At 37.0% G+C, this 22,424-nt stretch overlaps 3 protein-coding genes across 7 annotated transcripts in view; 2 read left to right on the top strand and 1 right to left on the bottom strand.

Moving 5' to 3' along the window:
- Positions 1-4,393, top strand: part of LOC127872563 (KICSTOR complex protein kaptin-like) — a 35,131-nt gene extending 30,738 nt beyond the window's left edge. Inside the window, exons 15-16 of the mRNA XM_052415889.1 lie at positions 1-91; positions 3,108-4,393. Of these exons, the coding sequence (XP_052271849.1) occupies positions 1-91; positions 3,108-3,202 (186 nt within the window). The 3' untranslated portion in view covers positions 3,203-4,393. The remainder of the gene's footprint in view (positions 92-3,107) is intronic.
- LOC127871303 (solute carrier family 25 member 45-like) lies at positions 3,721-18,120 on the bottom strand. Of its 4 annotated transcripts, none has more exons than XM_052414081.1 (6): positions 18,007-18,120; positions 17,140-17,211; positions 15,608-15,732; positions 15,044-15,305; positions 9,218-9,386; positions 3,721-8,692 (listed from the first exon to the last, which is right to left on the bottom strand). In XM_052414081.1, exons 2-6 carry the CDS (start codon positions 17,186-17,188, stop codon positions 8,386-8,388), a joined length of 912 nt encoding a protein of 303 aa, XP_052270041.1. In that variant the 5' UTR covers positions 17,189-17,211; positions 18,007-18,120; the 3' UTR covers positions 3,721-8,385. The 4 variants fall into 4 exon arrangements, with proteins under 4 accessions (XP_052270041.1, XP_052270044.1, XP_052270043.1 ...); XM_052414084.1 differs by lacking the exon at positions 18,007-18,120 and adding an exon at positions 17,742-17,852; XM_052414083.1 differs by lacking the exon at positions 18,007-18,120 and adding an exon at positions 17,382-17,451.
- A 28-nt stretch (positions 18,121-18,148) lies between these two features.
- LOC127871296 (AT-rich interactive domain-containing protein 4A-like) overlaps positions 18,149-22,424 on the top strand; it is a 40,773-nt gene continuing 36,497 nt past the window's right edge. The window contains exons 1-7 of one of the 2 annotated variants that reach the window (XM_052414062.1): positions 18,149-18,343; positions 19,176-19,286; positions 19,552-19,617; positions 19,769-19,862; positions 20,222-20,301; positions 21,025-21,119; positions 21,972-22,193. In XM_052414062.1, coding sequence (XP_052270022.1) covers positions 18,341-18,343; positions 19,176-19,286; positions 19,552-19,617; positions 19,769-19,862; positions 20,222-20,301; positions 21,025-21,119; positions 21,972-22,193 — 671 coding nt within the window. In that variant the 5' untranslated portion in view covers positions 18,149-18,340. The remainder of the gene's footprint in view (positions 18,344-19,175; positions 19,287-19,551; positions 19,618-19,768; positions 19,863-20,221; positions 20,302-21,024; positions 21,120-21,971; positions 22,194-22,424) is intronic. The other variant, XM_052414063.1, reaches the window with a different exon arrangement.

Raw genomic sequence — 22,424 nt, 5'->3', positions numbered from 1 at the left:
CCTGACCTAGGCGAGGTTGCCAACGTGGTGCTGGATCGTCTGCGTCTGCTTGGTGACCAACTGGAGGCCAGGGATTATGAGAGTTACTATGGTAAATGTAATTTAATGGAAGTAAATTGTTGAGATTATACAACCATGTGCCTTTTAACGTGGACATTTAAACTCAGAGGTTAAAGGTTTAAATACAGCACTTAATGAGCAAACAATGGCTTGTCAGCTTTTAACCACTGAATGTATTGGAGGATTTTTAAAGTAAACAGATTGAGTGTCAAGCACTAGAATCCTATGGTTTGATGTGAAGGTAATGTTTTAAGGTCAAAAACAGCACCTTATTGTCACCATAAAGTTGTTTTCTTCCCTCCTCCTGCATGAATATTTTTTAGATAATTTGACACAAAGGTTAAAAGGACATTGTGTTACGCAAAAGAACTGTATGGCTACCTTCAATACTAGTATCTTACTTTGAGGTAATAGCTCAAAATATAGCACATAATTGTCAAAATGGCACTTGTTCAAAATGCAACATTCACCAGTTCATAAAATCTTCATGTGACAAATCCTTTTAAAATCCTTTTTGGCACATATATTCAACAATTGTGTTGTGTGAAAAATGGCTACTACCCGTATTAAGGTCATGGTCATACTAAATGGTCAAGGTCAAGACAAAGCGCTTGAACCCTTTCCCCCATAAGAAGCAAAGTGAAAATGGCTCTGTGCAAACAGCATAACAGCTTGCGAGTCAATGGCAGGCTTGTCAGGTTGTATGCTGTTTGCTGCTCATCAGTATCTTGGAATTTGAAATGAAGACTTAACAAGGGCTGTTTGTAAAACATGCATGCCCCCCATATGGGCTGTCCGTTGTAGTGGCAGCCATTGTGTGAATACAATTTTTGTCACTGTGACCTTGACCTTTGACCTAGTGACCTGAAAATCAATAGGGGTCATCTGCGGGTCACGATCAATGTACCTATGAAGTTTCATGTTCCTAGGCAAAAGCGTTCTTGAGTTATCATCCAAAAATCATTTTACTATTTCGGGTCACCGTGACCTTGACCTTTGACCTTGTGACCTCAAAATCAATAGGGGTCATCTGCAAGTCATGATCAATCTACCTATGAAGTTTCATGATCCTAGGCGTATGCGTTCTTGAGTTATCATCCAGAAACCATTTTACTATTTCGGGTCACCGTGACCTTGACCTTTGACCTAGTGACCTCAAAATCAATAGGGGTCATCTGCAAGTCATGATCAATCTACCCATGAAGTTTCATGATCCTAGGCGTATGCGTTCTTGAGTTATCATTCAAAAACCATTTTACTATTTCGGGTCACCGTGACCTTGACCTAGTGACCTCAAAATCAATAGGGGTCATCTGCGAGTCATGATCAATGTACCTATGAAGTTTCATGATCCTAGGCCCAAGCGTTCTTGAGTTATCGTCTGACAACCATCTGGTGGACGGACCGACAGACCGACCGACAGACCGACATGAGCAAAGCAATATACCCCCTCTTCTTCGAAGGGGGGCATAAAAACTTAAATCTAGTAAGAAAGGTCTTTAATTAAATTAAACTTTCTAAGAGACTACAAATACGTCAACATACGTATCTTAAGTGGTAAAGGGTTAAATGGCCATTGTGGGATTACCATTGAGTGATCCCAGTTGAGCCATGCTCTTGGAAAACGGGGCTTAATGCATGTGCGTTAAGTATAACAAGACTCTTGCCAAGCAATAAAAGTCCACTACCGGCTCCACCATTGTCAGAAATTCCACCATTGTCAGAATATTTTTTTATTTGTTGCCATAGCAACCATATTTTTTGACGTAGGAACAAAATGAAATGACGTGCATAATGTCCATATTGCCATCTATCCATGTTCCAAGTTTCATGAAAAAATTATAAGAACTTTTAAAGTTATCGCAGGACCCAGAAAACCACCATTTTCAGCAGTATTTCTAGTCTATTTGTTGCCATAGCAACCAGAATTTTTGACGTCCGAACAAAATGAAATGACGTGCATAATGTCCATATTGCCATCTATCTGTGTTCCAAGTTTCATGAAAAAATATTAAGAACTTTTAAAGTTATCGCAGGATCCAGATAAGTGTGACGGACGGACAGACAGACGGAGCACAAACCATAAGTCCCCTCCGGTGAAACCGGTAGGGGACTCATTAAAGTCCCCACAGGCTCATCAGAAACAACACTTTCCGCTTTCATGGAAATTGTTATTTTAAATTGGTTTCTTCTAAATCCAGTTAAGACGGAAAGATTTGCCCAATAAGCCTGTGAGGACTTTTTCTGATTTGGGGAAAAAAAACGGATATTTGCGTCGGTCATTTCCTTCTTGTGCTTGTGTTAAATTTGTGAATTGGTCAACACATGAAAGCAAAGAAAATTAATTTATCCCATCATCAGACGTGCATTGTCGAAATAAACCACTGTGGAATAAATTTTCCTCTATTTCGGCATTGCTGAAATATAGCTGTCACGCGCGGCGGAGAATGGTCATATGACTCGGAATCAACTATAAAGTTATCATTTTCAGTAAAATTGAATAAGATGCAACAATACAAACAATTCGATACCAAGATGTAATATATTTTTAACACATAATGCAACTCAAAAAGCAAAAAAACGGTATTTACAAATATTAAGTGCGCGTACTCGTGATGTCATTATTAACACGTCATACGACACAATGCATGTTCTTTCACGCTAAAGCTGCAGTTGTTTAGTGTTTTTTTTCCCATTATTTCTTAAAAATCAGGGTCGTAGAGGTATGATAAACAGAAAAACAGGTTAGTTACTGATCGTTTTGTAATGTATTAGGATTGGCACGATTAAAATAATGAAACAATGTTTGCTTAAAATAACTTTGGGATTTTCCGTGTAGTTCGATTTTCCTATTTTATTTTTAAAGAAATAATTTACGACTAAGAAAATTGATGGGATAAATCCCAATCGCCAAGGCTCGTGGTTCAGATTTTCTAAGCCTGGCAAAATAAACATTGCTTTATTCGGCACCGACCTAGTATTCTCTATGACCCACAAATAATAATGATTGTACAGTATTCTTATTTGAATGTTCTCATATGTTGCAGGTCCAGACAGTTTTGATGGAGTGGAGGAAAGGCTGACCCAGTTCCCTTTTGACATGCCTGCCAAAGAACACAAGTCTGCATCACTTCACAATTGATATACAGTGGTCATTAGTGGTACATTAAATTGTATTTTAATTGTTTCAATTATACTTTGCTGGCTACAACAGCCTAACAATCAGACTAATAGTGTGTCTGGCAATCGACAGTGTCTGGATTATGATAGTGATTGTTGATGAACGACTGCAGTTTTCATGGTCGAGATTGTATAAGTGGTCCAAATGTATGAAACCATTTATTGCAATAAAAAATGTGCCTTGTTTTGGGAAAAGTGGGCTTAATGCATGTTTGTACTGTTGTCCCAGATTAGCCTATGCAGCTCGCACAGGGACAACACTTTCCGCTAGACTGAATTTTCCTTATGGACAAATTCCATAAAAGCAGAAAGTGTCGTCCTTGATAAACCTGTGTGAACTGCACAGTCTTATCACAGGCCAACACTTTACACATACACATTAAGCCATGTTTTCCGACAGCCAGGCTCATGAAATCTTCTGTTTTGTTGAACAACAACAACACACGTTTGTAAATGTAAATAAAAATCATGGACAAAAGCAAGTGTTGACCATTTTTAATATTGTAATTTTTATTTATTATATTTGCACCTTTTAAGTGTATGAATGATTTGAACGTCAAGCAGTTGTTGTTATAGCGATTGTAGTAAATACATGCATACATAAAAGCACATTCTGACTTCAAAATATATGTTAACAGTTCGTATAAATTATTAATATTTGTTTCAGTAATTGTCTTTTCATCGACAGTTGATTTTATAAATATAATGATACATTAAACCCTTTACCACTCAAAAGCAAAGTGAAAAGGCTATGTGCAAACATTATAAAACCATAACAGCCTGCGAGTAACTTGCAGTCAGTTCAGATTTTATGATGTTTGCTGCTCATCAGTATCTAAGGGTTGGAAATAAAGCCTTTATAATTTGAATCTAGTAAGAAAGGTCTTAAATTAAATTTATCTTTATAAGGAACTACAAAGGTGTCAAAATACTAATCATAGTAGTTAAGGGTTCTGCATGAAAGACATATACTGAAAATCAAGTCAAATTGATAATAAAATATTGTTTACATGTGCAAAAAAACGCAGATATTTGCATCAGACAGCTGTAATTTATACTCAATTTGCAAATCTTATATGCACTGTTTGTAGTTGTATGATTGGCTTAGTCTATATAATATAGATAGATTACTGATAAAATATGATGAAGTTTGTTCAAATTGTTCCATTCTGTCACAGATAAACTTGATGTAATAAAGGTCAATTTGTTATCTCCCTTTTCATATAATACACATTTACTTTTGTGTGAATTCTATCCTATCTCTATAGAGTGCATTTACCCAGGAAAGATGATGGATTACCTGTACGTGTTATGTCCAATCATAATCAAGGATAAGTCTGATACAAGATGCTAATTTGTCATTTGATAAGATTTTGTATTTGTTGCATTTTTGTTTTGTTACAAACTGAATCAGTGGGGTTTTGAAGATGCATATTATTGATCTGTGATATTTTTATGACAAAACTTGAATATTACGAATTTATTTAAAAAAATATGAACATATTAAGTGTAAATCTAATATAAAAATAAACACAATTTACACAATTAAATTTCTCAAATTAAAAATATTCACAATTGATAGCAATATGGTGGATAATTTCTACAAACCATTCAAGTTATATTTGGCCATTATTCAGCAGTCAAAAATACATGTATTCAATGAATATTGAAGACAGTAAATGTTTTATCATTGATAATTACATGTGTAATTACTGGTACTCAAGAAATATGTATACATAAATGCCATAAATTCACTTAAACCTGGAAAGAAACGTATGTACATAAATACAGACATGTCCATGTTAACATCAACAGTAATGCCATGCAAGTTAAATCATATAAACTTGAGAATTTAACAAGTAAAGAATTAAATTCATGTGTGAAACATAAATGTACATATGGGATCAAATAAATGCATCAAGTTGGTTGAACTTGTGAGCATTTACCTACAACATTTTGAAAAAGCTAATTGACTTTTATAATTTTATTGAAAATGTACATAGGTATTGTGATTTTGGCACGACGACGCCAATTGCGCAAATGTTCACATTCTTAAGATGGCATCATTATTGTTATTGTTGTTTATTATGGTCCTTTGTTACAAAAAAGCACTTTAGTTCAAGGTTAAACCTGGATTGCGCTTCTCTTTAACAACCAAACTACAGTTATAATACCATTGTCGACAATATGATTTCCTATTTAAAGTAAGTTCTACAAATGAGCTGTGCTCTGTGAAAAGAGGGTTTAATGAATGTGCGTAGTGTCCTCCCAGATTAGCCTGTGCAGTCTGTACAGGCTTATCAGGGACGACACTTTCCACTTTTGATTTTTTTGGTTTCAAGAAAGTCTCTTTGTAGCAAAACTCCAGTTTAGACAGGCTAATCTGGGACGACACTTAACGCACATGCATTAAACCCCCTTTTAACAGAGCACGGCCCAAATATATCTTAGAGCCTTCCTTCAAAACCGCCATGTACAATCTCATTAAAATTTCAAAAACAGATGGTGAATAACAAATAAGAATTCAAGTTTCAGAAGAACTTGCAAGTTAACAAAGGCTATATTGACACCGCACGTCAGACAAAAGGCGATCACAAAAGTTCACCATTAACACATTGTGCTCACGTTAGATAAAAATATGTTACACATGTATTGATCTAACGCTTAGAGTAAAATAAAATTCCATAGACATTTTAATAAAAATACCAGTAATTTTATTCATTAAGGAACATAATTATATAATCATAAGTTCTTTCATATATTTTCCCATTCATGGTTGTATGTTGTTTGGAATACAAAAACATGAATCATTGATATACTGTGAAACCATTTATTTTCGACAGCACAAAATTTCGTCATTTTTATAAAAATGACGATTTCGTCAGCACTTAAATTCGTTGATTTCTGATTGAAAAAAAATATGCGTCAGTCAATATCTGATTTGTGTGTAATACATATTCGCGATCAAACGCAGTTGCGAAAAATCGTACGAATGCGGGAACACACTTGAGAATCACTGCAGGAGGTGGGGCCTGTTTGTCACATGCCAATTAACTAGTCTTATGTTATCGAGGGACAGTAATGGACCCTCTTAATGTATGCCATTCACACGTTCATTGTTATGATTAGCGGACAAGTGGGATCGAATAACCGTTAACGAGTGTTTGTAACAACGAAGCCAATTGCCTATTAGTCTTTTTCTATTATTATAATTGCCATACTGATAACAATCGTAATTCTAGTTGGTATGATTTTAATTAAAATGCTATCAATACCGTTTTAAAACTGTTTGTGTTATACGAAAGAAGTTCCAGTTTGTTAAGTGGGTTTTTTTCAAATAAAATGCTTTTTTATTCTGATATCAACATTAAAATTATAAACTCTATGTGTGTGTTTGTTCTTAAAAAGTAAACTACCGGTATATAAATCAATAATGTCAATAATTTAAAAAAAAATAAATTGATACATTTAAAATAGTAATAAGTGTGGTTAAACGCAAACAATCAAACAACAAACAGCAATTAAAATATTCTTTATTAATTTGTGATAAATACGCATGTTGATCACACATCGTCATCTTTTCATTTGGTTTATTGTCTTTCATCGGCATTCGCTGCGTGATGGCTAATATGCAACACCCCTGAAAAACACAATGCACCTAATGGGTAATAAAGTTATAAACAATTAGCGCTAATTCATTACCATTCTACATAAACGAAGTCAACGCATTCAATACAGCTGTACTGCACACGCGTGTAAAGAAGTGTAACGTGTCAGTTAAGTACCTTGTGTAATCTACATCCCTTTGTGTCAAAACCCGATTAATCTTGATTACGAAACAGCAGTGAATGTGTGCATGGATTATGTTGGAATTTAATGCCTCATGTCTACGGTAAAGTTTTAAAATATTGTTCAACTCAGAGTTTGTTTTTGTTAAAACATAGAGCATGATTGGTGTTAGGATCTTAAATTCGCCGATCGGTCGACTGACGAAATTTATGAAAATTAATGCCTGACGATTAATAATGGTTTCACAGTAATAATCCTATACAACCAATCGTACTGTTTTATACAGGAGGATATTGTGAAAACTTAACAAAAATGATTCTTTCTATCCTTTAGTTTTATCCATTATTATTGATTTTTCCACCCTCATATTTTGGAAACAGTATTTCTGTGTCTATTAGTTAAGGAAAGTATGTGTTTAAGGATTTTCTTCAAAATTATTGCAAAAATATCATGCTCTCCTTAATGATGTCTGACGCGATTAATTGAAAAGATATCAACAATTCAAAGTTGCTTGGGTGCCTTCCTAGATTTGTTCTGCTATTACGGAAATGTCTGATATGTACAGTATTATTCCTTTTATTGTGTTGTAGATGCATACAGTTTTAGTTGATGTCTCACTTGAGTTAAAATTATTTTCTTTAAAAAATAACAAAGTCAATGAAACTTTAAATAGGCTGCATATACAGAACCAAAAGGCTAAATAATATTCCAAATAAAATATGTATGTTTGTCTTCCCTAAGATTGCTCAAGTAAATCTCCCTGCTCCTTGTAAACAATTATTTCAACATAAAGAAACAAAAAGAGCTGTGCTTGTGAAACAAAATGCCCCCCTACTGTGCTGCTTTGAAGCTGCATGGCAGCTATTTTAGAAATAATGACCTTTGACCTTGAAGGATGACCTTGACCTTTCACCACTCAAAATGTGCAGCTCCATGAGATACACATGCATGCCAAATATCAAGTTGCTATCTTCAATATTGCAAAAGTTATGACCACGGTTAAAATTTTGGGACAAACAGACAGACAGACAGGCCAAAAACAATATACCCTCGATCATTCCATCTGGGGGCATAACAACTGTTCATGTGTGTAAACAGCATGCCTTATGCCTGGCTTGCAATAACAGAAGTAAATTAGCCCCAAGGTTTTCTAAAAAAAACTCCCATGTTGTTTGTATAAAAAGTATTGAAAGAAAAGGCAACCATATAAAAAATGTTAGTTTCTGAACCTGATTGGATATTAAATGTAGAAGGTTTGAGTAATTTGTAGGTTTGAGCAAAAAGTAGGGTCAATCTATCAAAATGAAAATTTCATAAAGATTGAAAACAGCTTTGCTTTCACAAATAAATGTTAAACTAGCTTCCCATATGTTGTCGCAATCCAAAAGCCTTCAACAGTTCAACATATGCTAACAAGGTGACCGAATTAACAAGGAATGCCCGTGTGGCGACAGCAGAATACCCACGGAACAGAACAGCCACCCCCTCGTTACGAACGCTCTTCAGTGCACAATCCCACACTCCGGAGAACATGTTCCCCTTGACGTCAGCTTGCACGCGACTCTTGATCACGTCGAATGGCATGATGAGGGTCCAGCTTAGCACCCCTGCCACACCCCCTGACATGAAGTTCATGAGCTGGCTGTTGAGGGAGGGCAGATACCTGCAGTGGATTTGTGTCGTGTTCTGAGAAAACTGGGCTTAATGCGTTGGCGGAAAGTGTCGTCCCAGTGCAGTCAGCACAGGCTTATCAGGAACGACACTTTCCACCTAAACTTGATTTTCGGTAAACAGGGACTTCCTTTAAACGAAAAATACCATAAAAGCGTAAAGCCCAGTTTTCTCAGAACACGGCTCATTTGTTTTTGCTTTATATTTTACAGCCTGTAACTTTTGGAATGGGGAAAATAGCGTGATAAACAAGGATATTGGGTAATAAGAAACATTATTCATGTGATAATAATAACAGTATTCTTATTGTTTATAAGTACATGCTTTGCTGCATTTTTAAATATATATTAAATTCAGGAACTATGGAATTATATCGCTGTTTCATAAACTCAATAAACAAAAATTTTGGGGTTTAGGGAAATTTTGTGTTAATTTTTTTGAGGATTCTTTTTTACTTCTTGCCATTTGGGAAACAGCTTGTAAGAGGCTCTAATTTTGGGCTAAAATCATCACTGACCTGTGACTGTAGAAGGAGCAGTATTCAAAGATGAGGAAGTAGGAGACGGATGCGGGAATGTCCCGGTACATCTGTGAGATGGTTCCCCGGTACAACCCCCGCAGACCCTTGGAACGCACTATGTCCAGGGCACCTTCACGAGGTCCTGTGTAGTAGTCCCTGTTGATCGCTGCAATGCATTTGATGCATGACAAAAGAGAATCAGGCATAATGCATCTGCATTAAGTGATTTAATGCCCCAGGAAAATTGATAATTTAAGGCACTCTTACTGTAAGATAATTTTCAGTGATTTTCCACTATTAAGTATGATACCAGTACTCCTAGAACTCCTATATCAAAGTAGGGTTTCTTTAAGATACAATGTGCATTTATCTTGTTTCCTTTTATATATTATGACTGTGCTTTACTTTATTTTTGTTTAAAGCTTTAACCCTACCAAACTTTCATTTTGTGTATTTCAATATTAACGGTTACATATTAAACAAGATGCGTTTGTGAAACACAATGTCCCCCTATATGATGTTTGACCTTGTAGGATTACCTTGATCTTGACCCTTCACCACTCAAAATGTGCAGCTCCATGAGATACACATGCATTTCAAATATAAAATTGCTAGCTTCAATATTGCAGAAGTGACATTACATGAGCAATTTTGACCCATATATTTGACCTTGAAGGATGACCTTGACCTTTCACCACTAAAATGTTCAGCTCCATGAGATACACATGCATGCCAAATATCAAGTTGCTATCTTCAATATTGCAAAAGTATTCATAAAATTAGCGATTTGGGCCACATATATTTGACCTCTGATCTTGAAGGATGACCTTGACCTTTCACCACTCAAAATGTGCAGCTCCATGAGATACACATGCATGCCAAATATCAAGTTGCTATCTTCAATATTGCAAAAGTACTCATAAAATGAGCGATTTTGGCCACATATATTTGACATCTGACCTTGAAGGATGACCTTGACCTTTCACCACTCTAAATGTGCAGCTCCATGAGATACACATGCATGCCAAATATCAAGTTGCTATCTTGAATATTGAAATACTGCAAAAGTATACATTAAATGAGCGATTTTGACCCATATATTTGACCTTTGACCTTGAAGGATGACCTTGACCTTTCACCCCTCAAAATGTGCAGCTCCATGAGATACATATGCATGCCAAATATCAAGTTCCTATCTTCAATATTGCAAAAGTTATTGCAAATGTTAAAGTTGGCGCAAACCAACCAACAGACCAACCAACAGACCAACAGACAGGGCAAAAACGATATGTCCCCCACTACTATAGTGGGGGACATAAAATATTGTCTTGGAACAGATAATAACTAGTAAGGACGAGCAACAAGTGGAATTTTGTGCTCGACAATGTTGGGGATGACATTTTCTGCTTTAAAGTATATCAATGGATGTTCGGTAATGAATCCACTGTGATGGAGACAGCCAACAAAGACTGGGCTGGTTGATTCAGAAAGTCTTCACAATTATGCAGCGAGTGTGGTGTCCTTTAACATGCATCATATTGCAAGAAACTAGATGAAACGTTTTAAAGTAAAGTAAAAAGTTATTTGTAAAAGCTTAAATGCATCAAAAGGGTGACAGTCATTAAAGTCTTTATCCAGGGCAGAATCAGCACTTGGTGTCTTTGGAAAGATTTTCAGAACGCAACCTGGATAAGACAATTTCAAGTTTAATATTCCGGTGCTTTCCACAGGATTTTTTTCTGACGCCCCCTCCATACGTAAATGTTTTTGTCACATTTATTGTTGACGTTATTTAGTGCATTGGGACTATTCAAGGAAAAAAAGCTATAAAGTCCTTCATAACAACATTTTTTATGTTGTTTTAACGCTTTTAGGCAAATTTACACATAATCCCAACTCGATCTATTCACCAACACATCCGTATCAACCAGACTCAATTTCTGCATACTAACTTTTTTCCATTCATTACCCGATAATCCCGTAAATTCTATTTAACAAAAGATCAGTTTGTCAGAAACACAATGCCCCCTACTGTGCCGCTTTGATTTTTTTTTACCTATGACCTTGAAGGATGACCTTGACCTTTCACCACTCAAAATGTGCAACTCCATGAGATACACATGCATTCCAAATATCAAGTTGCTTTCCTCAATATTGCAAAATTTAGGGGCAATGTTAAAGTTTTCGGAGGGATGCACAGACTGATAGACGGACTAACCAACAGTTCAACTGCTATATGCCACCCTACAGGGGGCATAAAAAGCAAATTTTAGTAAATATTGAGGATAAAATTTCATGAACACAAACATTCACCATTTTTATTAAGTATCAAATGAATTTAAGCATATGTTACTTTTTTAAGATTTGACGAAATAACGTCCAATTGGGATGGGTTTTTCCCCACTGAACACGCGTTATACAACAATAAATACACCAACACTTTCCATTAGACGTTGTACATCATTTTCGCGCGTTTTTTATTGAAACAAAGAAACATTATGTACATGAAGCAGTTTATTTGAAGCTAGAGTTTATTAATGTGGCTTTAACATTTAAATTTGGCGGCGTGTTTCAGATTATGCTCATTTAAGAATTCAACAAAACAATTATAACTGGGTGTAATGAATTCAACAATAATTTGTTAAAACGCTTTACAAGTCGAATAAATGTTACCACCATATTTTGTGTGAAATGCAAAATTTTCGCCAGGATAACACATGGTTGCCATTAAATGGCCTGCAGAAAGCATGTCTGTAAAGACCTGATGTGTGCTTGTTTGCAGTACATACCTAGTGTTGCCATTAAATGGCCTACAGAAAGCATGTCTGTAAAGACCTGATGTGTGCTTGTTGGCAGTACATACCTAGTGTTGCCATTAAATGGCCTACAGAAAGCATGTCTGTAAAGACCTGATGTGTGCTTGTTTGCAGTACATACCTAGTGTTGCCATTAAATGGCCTACAGAAAGCGTGTCTGTAAAGACCTGATGTGTGCTTGTTGGCAGTACATACCTAGTGTTGCCATTAAATGGCCTACAGAAAGCGTGTCTGTAAAGACCTGATGTGTGCTTGTTTGCAGTACATACCTAGTGTTGCCATTAAATGGCCTACTGAAAGCATGTCTGTAAAGACCTGATGTGTGCTTGTTTGCAGTACATACCTAGTGTTGCCATTAAATGGCCTACAGAAAGCGTGTCTGTAAAGACCTGATGTGTGCTTGTTTGCAGTACATACCTAGTGTTGCCATTAAATGGCCTACAGAAAGCGTGTCTGTAAAGACCTGATGTGTGCTTGTTGGCAGTACATACCTAGTGTTGCCATTAAATGGCCTACAGAAAGCATGTCTGTAAAGACCTGATGTGTGCTTGTTTGCAGTACATACCTAGTGTTGCCATTAAATGGCCTACAGAAAGCATGTCTGTAAAGACCTGATATGTGCTTGTTGGCAGTACATACCCAGTGTTGCCATTAAATGGCCTACAGAAAGCATGTCTGTAAAGACCTGATGTGTGCTTGTTTGCAGTACATACCTAGTATTGCCATTAAATGGCCTACAGAAAGCATGTCTGTAAAGACCTGATGTGTGCTTGTTGTCAGTACATACCTAGTGTTGCCATTAAATGGCCTACAGAAAGCATGTCTGTAAAGACCTGATGTGTGCTTGTTTGCAGTACATACCTAGTGTTGCCATTAAATGGCCTACAGAAAGCATGTCTGTAAAGACCTGATGTGTGCTTGTTTGCAGTACATACCTAGTGTTGCCATTAAATGGCCTACAGAAAGCATGTCTGTAAAGACCTGATGTGTGCTTGTTTGCAGTACATACCTAGTGTTGCCATTAAATGGCCTACAGAAAGCGTGTCTGTAAAGACCTGATGTGTGCTTGTTTGCAGTACATACCTAGTATTGCCATTAAATGGCCTACAGAAAGCGTGTCTGTAAAGACCTGATGTGTGCTTGTTTGCAGTACATACCTAGTGTTGCCATTAAATGGCCTACAGAAAGCGTGTCTGTAAAGACCTGATGTGTGCTTGTTGGCAGTACATACCTAGTGTTGCCATTAAATGGCCTACAGAAAGCGTGTCTGTAAAGACCTGATGTGTGCTTGTTTGCAGTACATACCTAGTGTTGCCATTAAATGGCCTACAGAAAGCATGTCTGTAAAGACCTGATGTGTGCTTGTTTGCAGTACATACCTAGTGTTGCCATTAAATGGCCTACAGAAAGCATGTCTGTAAAGACCTGATGTGTGCTTGTTTGCAGTACATACCTAGTGTTGCCATTAAATGGCCTACAGAAAGCATGTCTGTAAAGACCTGATGTGTGCTTGTTTGCAGTACATACCTAGTGTTGCCATTAAATGGCCTACAGAAAGCATGTCTGTAAAGACCTGATGTGTGCTTGTTTGCAGTACATACCTAGTATTGCCATTAAATGGCCTACAGAAAGCATGTCTGTAAAGACCTGATGTGTGCTTGTTGGCAGTACATACCTAGTGTTGCCATTAAATGGCCTACAGAAAGCATGTCTGTAAAGACCTGATGTGTGCTTGTTTGCAGTACATACCTAGTATTGCCATTAAATGGCCTACAGAAAGCATGTCTGTAAAGACCTGATGTGTGCTTGTTTGCAGTACATACCTAGTGTTGCCATTAAATGACCTACAGAAAGCATGTCTGTAAAGACCTGATGTGTGCTTGTTGGCAGTACATACCTAGTGTTGCCATTAAATGGCCTACAGAAAGCATGTCTGTAAAGACCTGATGTGTGCTTGTTTGCAGTACATACCTAGTGTTGCCATTAAATGGCCTACAGAAAGCATGTCTGTAAAGACCTGATGTGTGCTTGTTTGCAGTACATACCTAGTGTTGCCATTAAATGGCCTACAGAAAGCATGTCTGTAAAGACCTGATGTGTGCTTGTTTGCAGTACATACCTAGTATTGCCATTAAATGGCCTACAGAAAGCATGTCTGTAAAGACCTGATGTGTGCTTGTTGGCAGTACATACCTAGTGTTGCCATTAAATGGCCTACAGAAAGCATGTCTGTAAAGACCTGATGTGTGCTTGTTTGCAGTACATACCTAGTATTGCCATTAAATGGCCTACAGAAAGCATGTCTGTAAAGACCTGATGTGTGCTTGTTTGCAGTACATACCTAGTGTTGCCATTAAATGGCATACAGAAAGCATGTCTGTAAAGACCTGATGTGTGCTTGTTGGCAGTACATACCTAGTGTTGCCATTAAATGGCCTACAGAAAGCATGTCTGTAAAGACCTGATGTGTGCTTGTTTGCAGTACATACCTAGTGTTGCCATTAAATGGCCTACAGAAAGCGTGTCTGTAAAGACCTGATGTGTGCTTGTTTGCAGTACATACCTAGTGTTGCCATTAAATGGCCTACAGAAAGCATGTCTGTAAAGACCTGATGTGTGCTTGTTTGCAGTACATACCTAGTGTTGCCATTAAATGGCCTACAGAAAGCGTGTCTGTAAAGACCTGATGTGTGCTTGTTGGCAGTACATACCTAGTGTTGCCATTAAATGGCCTACAGAAAGCATGTCTGTAAAGACCTGATGTGTGCTTGTTTGCAGTACATACCTAGTGTTGCCATTAAATGGCCTACAGAAAGCGTGTCTGTAAAGACCTGATGTGTGCTTGTTGGCAGTACATACCTAGTGTTGCCATTAAATGGCCTACAGAAAGCATGTCTGTAAAGACCTGATGTGTGCTTGTTGGCAGTACATACCTAGTGTTGCCATTAAATGGCCTACAGAAAGCGTGTCTGTAAAGACCTGATGTGTGCTTGTTTGCAGTACATACCTAGTGTTTTGTGGTGTGTATCAGGGTGAGGAATCTGGGACTGCAGTACAACTTTCATCACCTCCACGGGTACGGACACACCCAGCTGTGCCAACCCCCCGACACTACCGGCTACACAGATAGGCAGAAACTCTGGGGCCGAATGTTCCGAGGTCCGCACACCCAGGAGCTTTAGCGTGTTCGCATATGTGCCAAAAAAAACTGAGTTGACAAGTCCGTAGGAAAACAGCGGCCATGACAGCCCTCGGAAGAATCCCTTTGACTGGAAATACAACAAAACCCTGTATGATTTTGTGTAGTTGTTTTTCTCTGCAATGGATGTTCTGTCAAACGATGGAGTGTATCCATGAAGACAATGAATTAATTAATATTTCTGTAAAGCCCCTCTTTTATGTTTTGTTTCTGGAGTTTCAGAAACAAATGTATTCTTGTTGTAACAAAGCAGCAATTTATAACAGTGGTAGCAGTGATGTTACCAACACCAATGGACTGTAAGATGAAACAGGCAGCAGGAATAGATTGTATTCTTTGATGCAAGTGGTGCTCCACCAATAGGCTACATACCAGTCCCTGTCTGTGTATGGTGAGGCAGCAGTCCCAGACTCCCCTGTACTGGTTCCCAGCCTGCTGCACCTGCATCTGACACTTGACTGTGTCCAGCGGATGTCCAAACACCATCCCTGCAGAGCCTGAAAATGCAACAATCATAGAACATTGCACAGATCTTCAGCAATATCAAAAATGTATAATATATTTTTACAAGAGCACTGCATAGCGGGTGCCAACGCTCGACTGCAAGTGCAGTTAATGAATAAATGAAAGCTTGTCAGAAGAATATTAGAGGTCACAGTGACCTTCACCTTTGACCTAGTGATTCAAAAATGGGTGTGGCGTGTAGAACTCATCAAGGTGCTGCTACATATGAAGTTTCAATGTTGTAGGTGGATGCATGATTAAGGTTTTAGCATGACGCGGACGGCGGACAAGCTGGCTATGACAATACCTCGTGTTTTCTCCGATAATAGCCGAGCTAAAATGACGCAAAATTTACTTAACTATTTAGATGCTTAATATAATTGTGGTCCCGGTGGTGTAATAGGTATGGTGTCCCCCTAGCCACCGGGAGGTTACAATTTCAATCCCCACTGAGCGTTCTTCCCCAAACACACTTAGAACTGGTTCTAGGCCCAGGAAAGGGATTGAAAGCGTTATAGATAAGTAGTAACTTCAAGTTAATAACAAGAGATGTGTTTGTCAGAAACACAATGCCCCCTATTGCGCCGCTTTGAAGCCATATATTTGACCTTTGACCTTGAAGGATGACCTTGACCTTTCACCACTCAAAATGTGAAGCTCCATGAGATACACATACATGCCAAATATCAAGTTGCTATCTTCAATAATGCAAAAGTTATTCCAAAACTTTGACCAAGGTAAAAGTTTTGGGACATACACAATGAATGACAGACAGACAGGCCAAAAACAATATGCCCCCGATCTTTCAATCCAGGGGCATAAAAAAGTAAGTACTTTAAATGCAATCAAACTTAAATAAATAGATTTAAACTTAATATGAGTTTTACTACTTTTGTTGAATGCATGAATGTCTAGTGCCCGAGATAGCAATAGAGACAATGTCTATTTTAGCACAGGCTATTTTTTACCTTACGCAGAGCCTGCCAACTTAACTTAACCCTTTCCCACTCAGAAGCAAAGTGAAAATTGCTATGTGCAAACAGCATACAACCAGAACAGCCTGCGAGTAACTCACAGTCTGTTCAGGTTTTATGCTGATTGCTGTTCATCAGTATCTAAGGGTTTGAACTGAAGCCTTTAAAACTTGAATTTAATAAGAAAGGTCTTTAATTAAATGTAACTTTCTATTAAAGGGACTATAAATGTGTCAAAATACGTATCTAAGTGGTAAAGGGTTAAATAGCAAATGATAATAACTTACTAAGATAGCAGATGACCATGTGCTAATGTCTACTTATATATATAGCTCATGTCAATGTCTACCTGAGAAGTACAGTAAAGTGTAAATGTGAAAGAACAGACCCAGCACCTGACCATTGATCAGCATGTTTTATTCTTACCAGAAATGGCACCCGCTAGGTAGTCCAGCAGCACCTCCTTGCCCTCCATTTCAGATCATCATATTCCTCATCCTGTTAAAAAACAAACAGAATAAAACAATCATTGAACTATATGAATATTACTTATTCCACAACTACATTTAAACATGTTTGTTGTACTCGGTACTTTACTGTGTAAAACACAAAGACTTAAGTTGTGCATGAATATGTCTTATTGTGAACAGATATATGACAATAAATACTTTATCTGGGTCGTATGCTATCTATGTCATACATGTCAATAAACTAGTACATCATGGATACATAGCCGGGCTAAATAGACTCATAATCTTAAAGTGTTTATAGGCCATTGCAATGCATACTTCATTACAATATAAACGCCGATGAACAGTTTATAAGTGCACTATAAATGCAGTAACAGAATCAATATAATTTGGGTCAATTTTACATTCCTTTTACTTACGCCTATATATTAACATTTAAAATATTGGGTTGGGGCGAGTTGTTAGTGGGGCCAGTCTTCGCTATATTTGTAACACAGTGCAATATTGTTTTTGCATTCGGATTTCATTTAATTTCGAACCCACATTAAATAAACGTACGCAAATTGTAGTATTCAACTTTGCGTAACTGCTACACCTGTGTTGACATCTGCGATGCAATGAAGCATGAAACTATGCAACATGCGCGTGTATTCCGTAATGTTGACGTTGAGGTGCGCCACCTAGGTTGTGTTTCCACACGCCCGGATGTTGGCATATAATGTGTACACCACATAATAAACAAAAAACAATTTTCATATTTTAAAATAAATAAGGGAGTCATAAAACATATTTTCATTTCATTCTGTTAGGAATATAAAAATACACCTGAATGCCATCCAGTTCTTTTTTCCTTTGAATGAATCTCCCGCTTTTGCAGGCTAAAGTCACCACCTTTCTCACTCAGTTCGCCGTGTGTATTCCGCCATTTCTATGTAAAGCGCATGCCCAACCGATCAAAATGTTTGGACCCACGTGACTTTTAACCAATCAGATAGCTGAAATTTTGTGTCAGGTTGTTGTTCAGGATTCATGGCGAAACTTGGAAATTACCGTTCGCCAGACAATATTCAAATATATATTGACAGAATCAAATAACAAGACAGATTAAAGGCCGCACTTAAGTAAGCCGTTGGGTAATAGGTGATTTCAGCTGAAAAATGGTAAGTTACAGCGTTTATTTCTTTTTTTGCTCCAATTCGTAGTTCGGACGTGTTGTGTATTCTTTTGACAGTTTATTTTAGGTTCAATTTTATTCCCTTGAACTTTTAATAATATATTCTACTCAGAAATTCGTACTAAAATAAGTGTCATGAATGTATTCTTTGGTGTTTCAATGGTAAATATTTGAATGATTTTGTTGTTATTACGCTTTTATGTGTGGGTGGGGTACAATGTAAGCCGACTCATTCATTTGATCCGTTGAACTTGAATCCAACTGGCAAATGTGTGGGTAACCTTATAACACCTTTCCAAACGCCCAATCTATTATTTCAATGAAAATAAAGTTGAACAAACATTCGATAAGTATTCGATCATTGTTTCAATGTTTCCACATTGTTGGATTCATGTTACAATGTCGATCCACTTACTGGTATGAGATATTATCTATAGTATATGTTATAAATTTAAAGGCAAACTCACCTTCCCACCAGTAACAAGTTGGGCAAGGTAATCAGGTTGATCCTGAGTGTTCTGTACACATAGTACAGCTATATTTTTCACGATTACTTACTCTGCTATTGAATATACTTATCTGAGTCGCAATACATGAGTTAAAAACGATAATTTAAAGTTTCTTATTTATTTCAACCTTCTTTAAGGTGAATAGTAAAAGAACCCGGCATAAAACGAACCTATCACATATTGAAACCATTTGCAGCTTAAACTACTACATGTAATTGTTGTTCAGTTTTTGAATAAGTAGCTGATCAAAAGTCTAATTGTTTTGTTTCTTTTGAAGATGTAAATACATTTTATTTTCACTTTTTTCAGGCCTCATCGGAACCCCCATATCTTCCAATTGGGACCGATGTTAGCGCTAAATACAGGGGTGCTTTCTGTGAGGCTAAAGTGAAAAAGATTGTGAAGTCTGTGAAGTGTAGGGTGCGTATCACCAGAGCAAAACAAATGTTTTTTGTTCATTCCAGCTATACAAATTTGTCCTTTAGTAAAGATAATATTTAAAACACTTCTAAAACACTTCTATTCTCTATTTTGTAGCATTTGTAATCAAAGCAACAGCAACACTAATATCCCAATTTAAGTCAAATGAAGCGATTTTTTTCAATCCAACTAAGCACTTTTTACAACATTTTGAGAAACACAATTTTACAAAATGCTTTTATATTTGTACTTTTCCTATTTTTAGGTATATTTGAAGGAAACACAGTCAAATTTACTAGTAACTGATGAATTCATTACCGGACCCTTGGCGGTAAGAACTTTCTACACTAAAATTAATAGCGGATAAAATTAAGAAAAATATACATGGAGATGAGTTTATTCTGACATATGCAGCATTTGTTCTAGTATCAAATCTTGTTTAAAAAAAATATCCACATTTTGTTGATGAATTTTTTTTTAAGATTGGGGCTAATGTCGAGGTCAAACACCCTGATACTGGGCGCATCATGGAGGCAGTCATTAAACAGATGAGCGATTCTAGCATGTACACTGTTGGTAAGCATTACCAAAACATCTAATGATTGTCGTTATTTTGTGTGCTTTTAATGCACTTTAATCTACCAAAATTTTAACATGTTGCACATGACATTTCCTTATAGTTACATGCTATTATATTTAATGTTATGAAGTACAAGTTACTAATAAATGGATTACCAAATGTTGATTGTAGCATTTTAAATGAGTAATATGCAGGATATTCACAATAGAGCCACCTAGTATGTAATGTTTTGATAAAAATATTAATATTAGCTATTAAAATGTATCTGGTACAATAAAGACATCATTTGCTACCATTTATTTGGTATTATTAAAGGTAATTGGTATGATATGAAACTGGTTCGCTTGGTTTGCAGTGTTTGATGATGCTGATGAGAGGACCTTGAGGAGAACACAGCTGTGTCTAAAGGGAGACAAGCATTTCATGGAGAGCGAGGTGAGAGCATCAGGGTCTTTTTTTCCTTCTTTAGCAAGGCCCTTAAAAAGTCCCCAGCCCTCAAGAGAAAGGCCCTTTCACCTGAGAGAATTTCTTTAAAATGATGCAATTTTCCACACATTTAAAGCATACTTTGGGAAATTGCTTCCCCTCTTTCAGTTTTTATGCCCCAGGATAGAAAGATTGGGGTCATATTGTTTTTGGCCTGTCATTCATTCATTCATTGTGTGTGTGTCCCAAAACTTTAACCTTGGTTAAAGTTTTGCAATAACTTTTGCATTATTGAAGATAGCAACTTGATATTTGGCATGCATGTGTATCTCCTGGAGCTGCACATTTTGAGTGGTGAAAGGTCAAGGCCATCCTTGAAGGTCAAAGGTCAAATATATGGCTTCAAAGCGGGAAAATAGGGGGCATTGTGTTTCTGACAAACACATCTCTTGTTAAGATAATTTTTTCCCCCAAATGGAAGGCTGGGCCCTTTCCCCAAATCAAGAAAAAAGCATGTCACCATAGGCTAATCAGGGCCGACTCTTTCCTTTTTATGGTATTTATGGTTAAAGAAAGTTTCCTCTTAGCAAAAATCCAGTTTAGGCGGAAAATGTTGTCCCCGATAAGCCTGTGTAGACTGCACAGGCTGATCTGAGACAGCACATTACACACACACGGTAAACCCCCTTTTCTCAGAGCACAGCTCATATAAATTGTTTGCTTCACTCACAGACTTTGGACAATCTGCCACTGTCGAACCCAGAGCACTTTGGGACTCCAGTTATCACCCGAACTAAGAGACAACGAACCAGTGGGGGAGGAGCTAGGTAAAAGATTTTTATCAGATTAAAAAAAAAAACAAAAAAAAACTTGTTATCCTTGAATAATGTTGTTGTCTTGTTTTCTTCAATTTAACCATAAATATTTAAAAAAGATGACAGTTATGTGGATTTAATGAATATAATTTATTCTTGACAAGAAAGGTACTGGTTTATTGACATTTTATTTAATCCCAACATTGGCATGGCATGATATTTTAAGTTGGCAATATGGTAAATTGTTGGTATGATAAATTGTAAAATGAACATTGTATGATTCATGACAAAATGAATTTTAAGGACTTCAAATTTAAGGTTATCCTTAATAAGAGAATACAACCAGATAAATCCATAGTAAAGATATAGCTCCACCAGCACTTTCCCTGTTTCAAAATATTATTTTGCCATTTTACCTTTAGACATGGAAAATCAACATACTTTGGTTTGTTTATGGTGTTTAATAAAGAAAAAATTAAAATCAAATGTAATTTTCTGTAGCCAAATTTACTATTGTGTTGCCATTGGCTAATTCAGCGTTTGATCAGAGTATGTAATGTTTCACTAGTTCAGACTTTTAACCCATTCCTCCATTAGAAGCAAAGTGAAAATGGCTTTTGCAACCAGCATAAAACCAGAACAGCTGGCGAGTAACTAGCAGTCTGTTCAGGTTTTATGCTGTTTGCTGCTCATCAGTAACAATGGGTTGGAAATGAAGCCTTTAAAACTTGAATCCAGTCAAAAAGATCTTAAATGAAATTTAACTATCTTTGGGACTACAAACGCGTCAAAATACGTATCTAAGTGGTACAGGGTTAAATTACTTCTGTCCTCTATGACTAGTGTATCTTCTCTCACTGGCAGCAATGTGGACGAGAGTGAGTCGTCCTCTGAGGAAGATGAGAGCCCTCGCAAGAAATACCGAGGCAAGAACCAGGAGCTTGTGGGCAAGCCAATGTTCTACGAGGCAGGGGATCGTAAGAAGTCTGCAGGGGTACCGGTGCTTGTAGTACTTCCGGATGCTCACACCACAGAGCTCAAGGGCAAGGACCACGTGTTGGTGCGATCTTTCAAGGATGGCAAATTGTGAGTATATTGGGATGGATATGAGCTTATCGTTAAGAAAAACAAGACGTAATCCATGTGCGTAAAAGTTTGTCTTAAATTAGCAGGGCCCTCAATCTATCAAATCTGCCGCCGAATTTCGGCGGCAGTCCCCCACCTGAAAAGTATACTTTTTTCCACTTTTGGGGGGAAAAATTCCCCCTAAAAAAAAATATATTTTTTTTTTTTTTTTGTTTAATAGAAAGATGTGTC

The sequence above is a fragment of the Dreissena polymorpha genome, chromosome 3, assembly GCF_020536995.1.
Source record: "Dreissena polymorpha isolate Duluth1 chromosome 3, UMN_Dpol_1.0, whole genome shotgun sequence".
In the NCBI taxonomy this organism is placed as follows: domain Eukaryota; kingdom Metazoa; phylum Mollusca; class Bivalvia; order Myida; family Dreissenidae; genus Dreissena; species Dreissena polymorpha.
The sequence above is the reverse complement of the archived record's forward strand: the minus strand, read 5'-3'. Positions and strand labels throughout refer to the sequence as shown.

Bases quoted from the DNA above. Each gene is read 5' to 3' on its own strand.
- LOC127871303 (XM_052414081.1), bottom strand. From the start codon at position 17,188: ATGGAGGGCAAGGAGGTGCTGCTGGACTACCTAGCGGGTGCCATTTCT. The intron at 15,733-17,139 runs GTAAGAATAAAA...TTGCATTTTCAG, and splicing joins CCTAGCGGGTGCCATTTCTG to GCTCTGCAGGGATGGTGTTT. The intron at 15,306-15,607 runs GTATGTAGCCTA...TTGTATTTCCAG, and splicing joins CCATACACAGACAGGGACTG to TCAAAGGGATTCTTCCGAGG.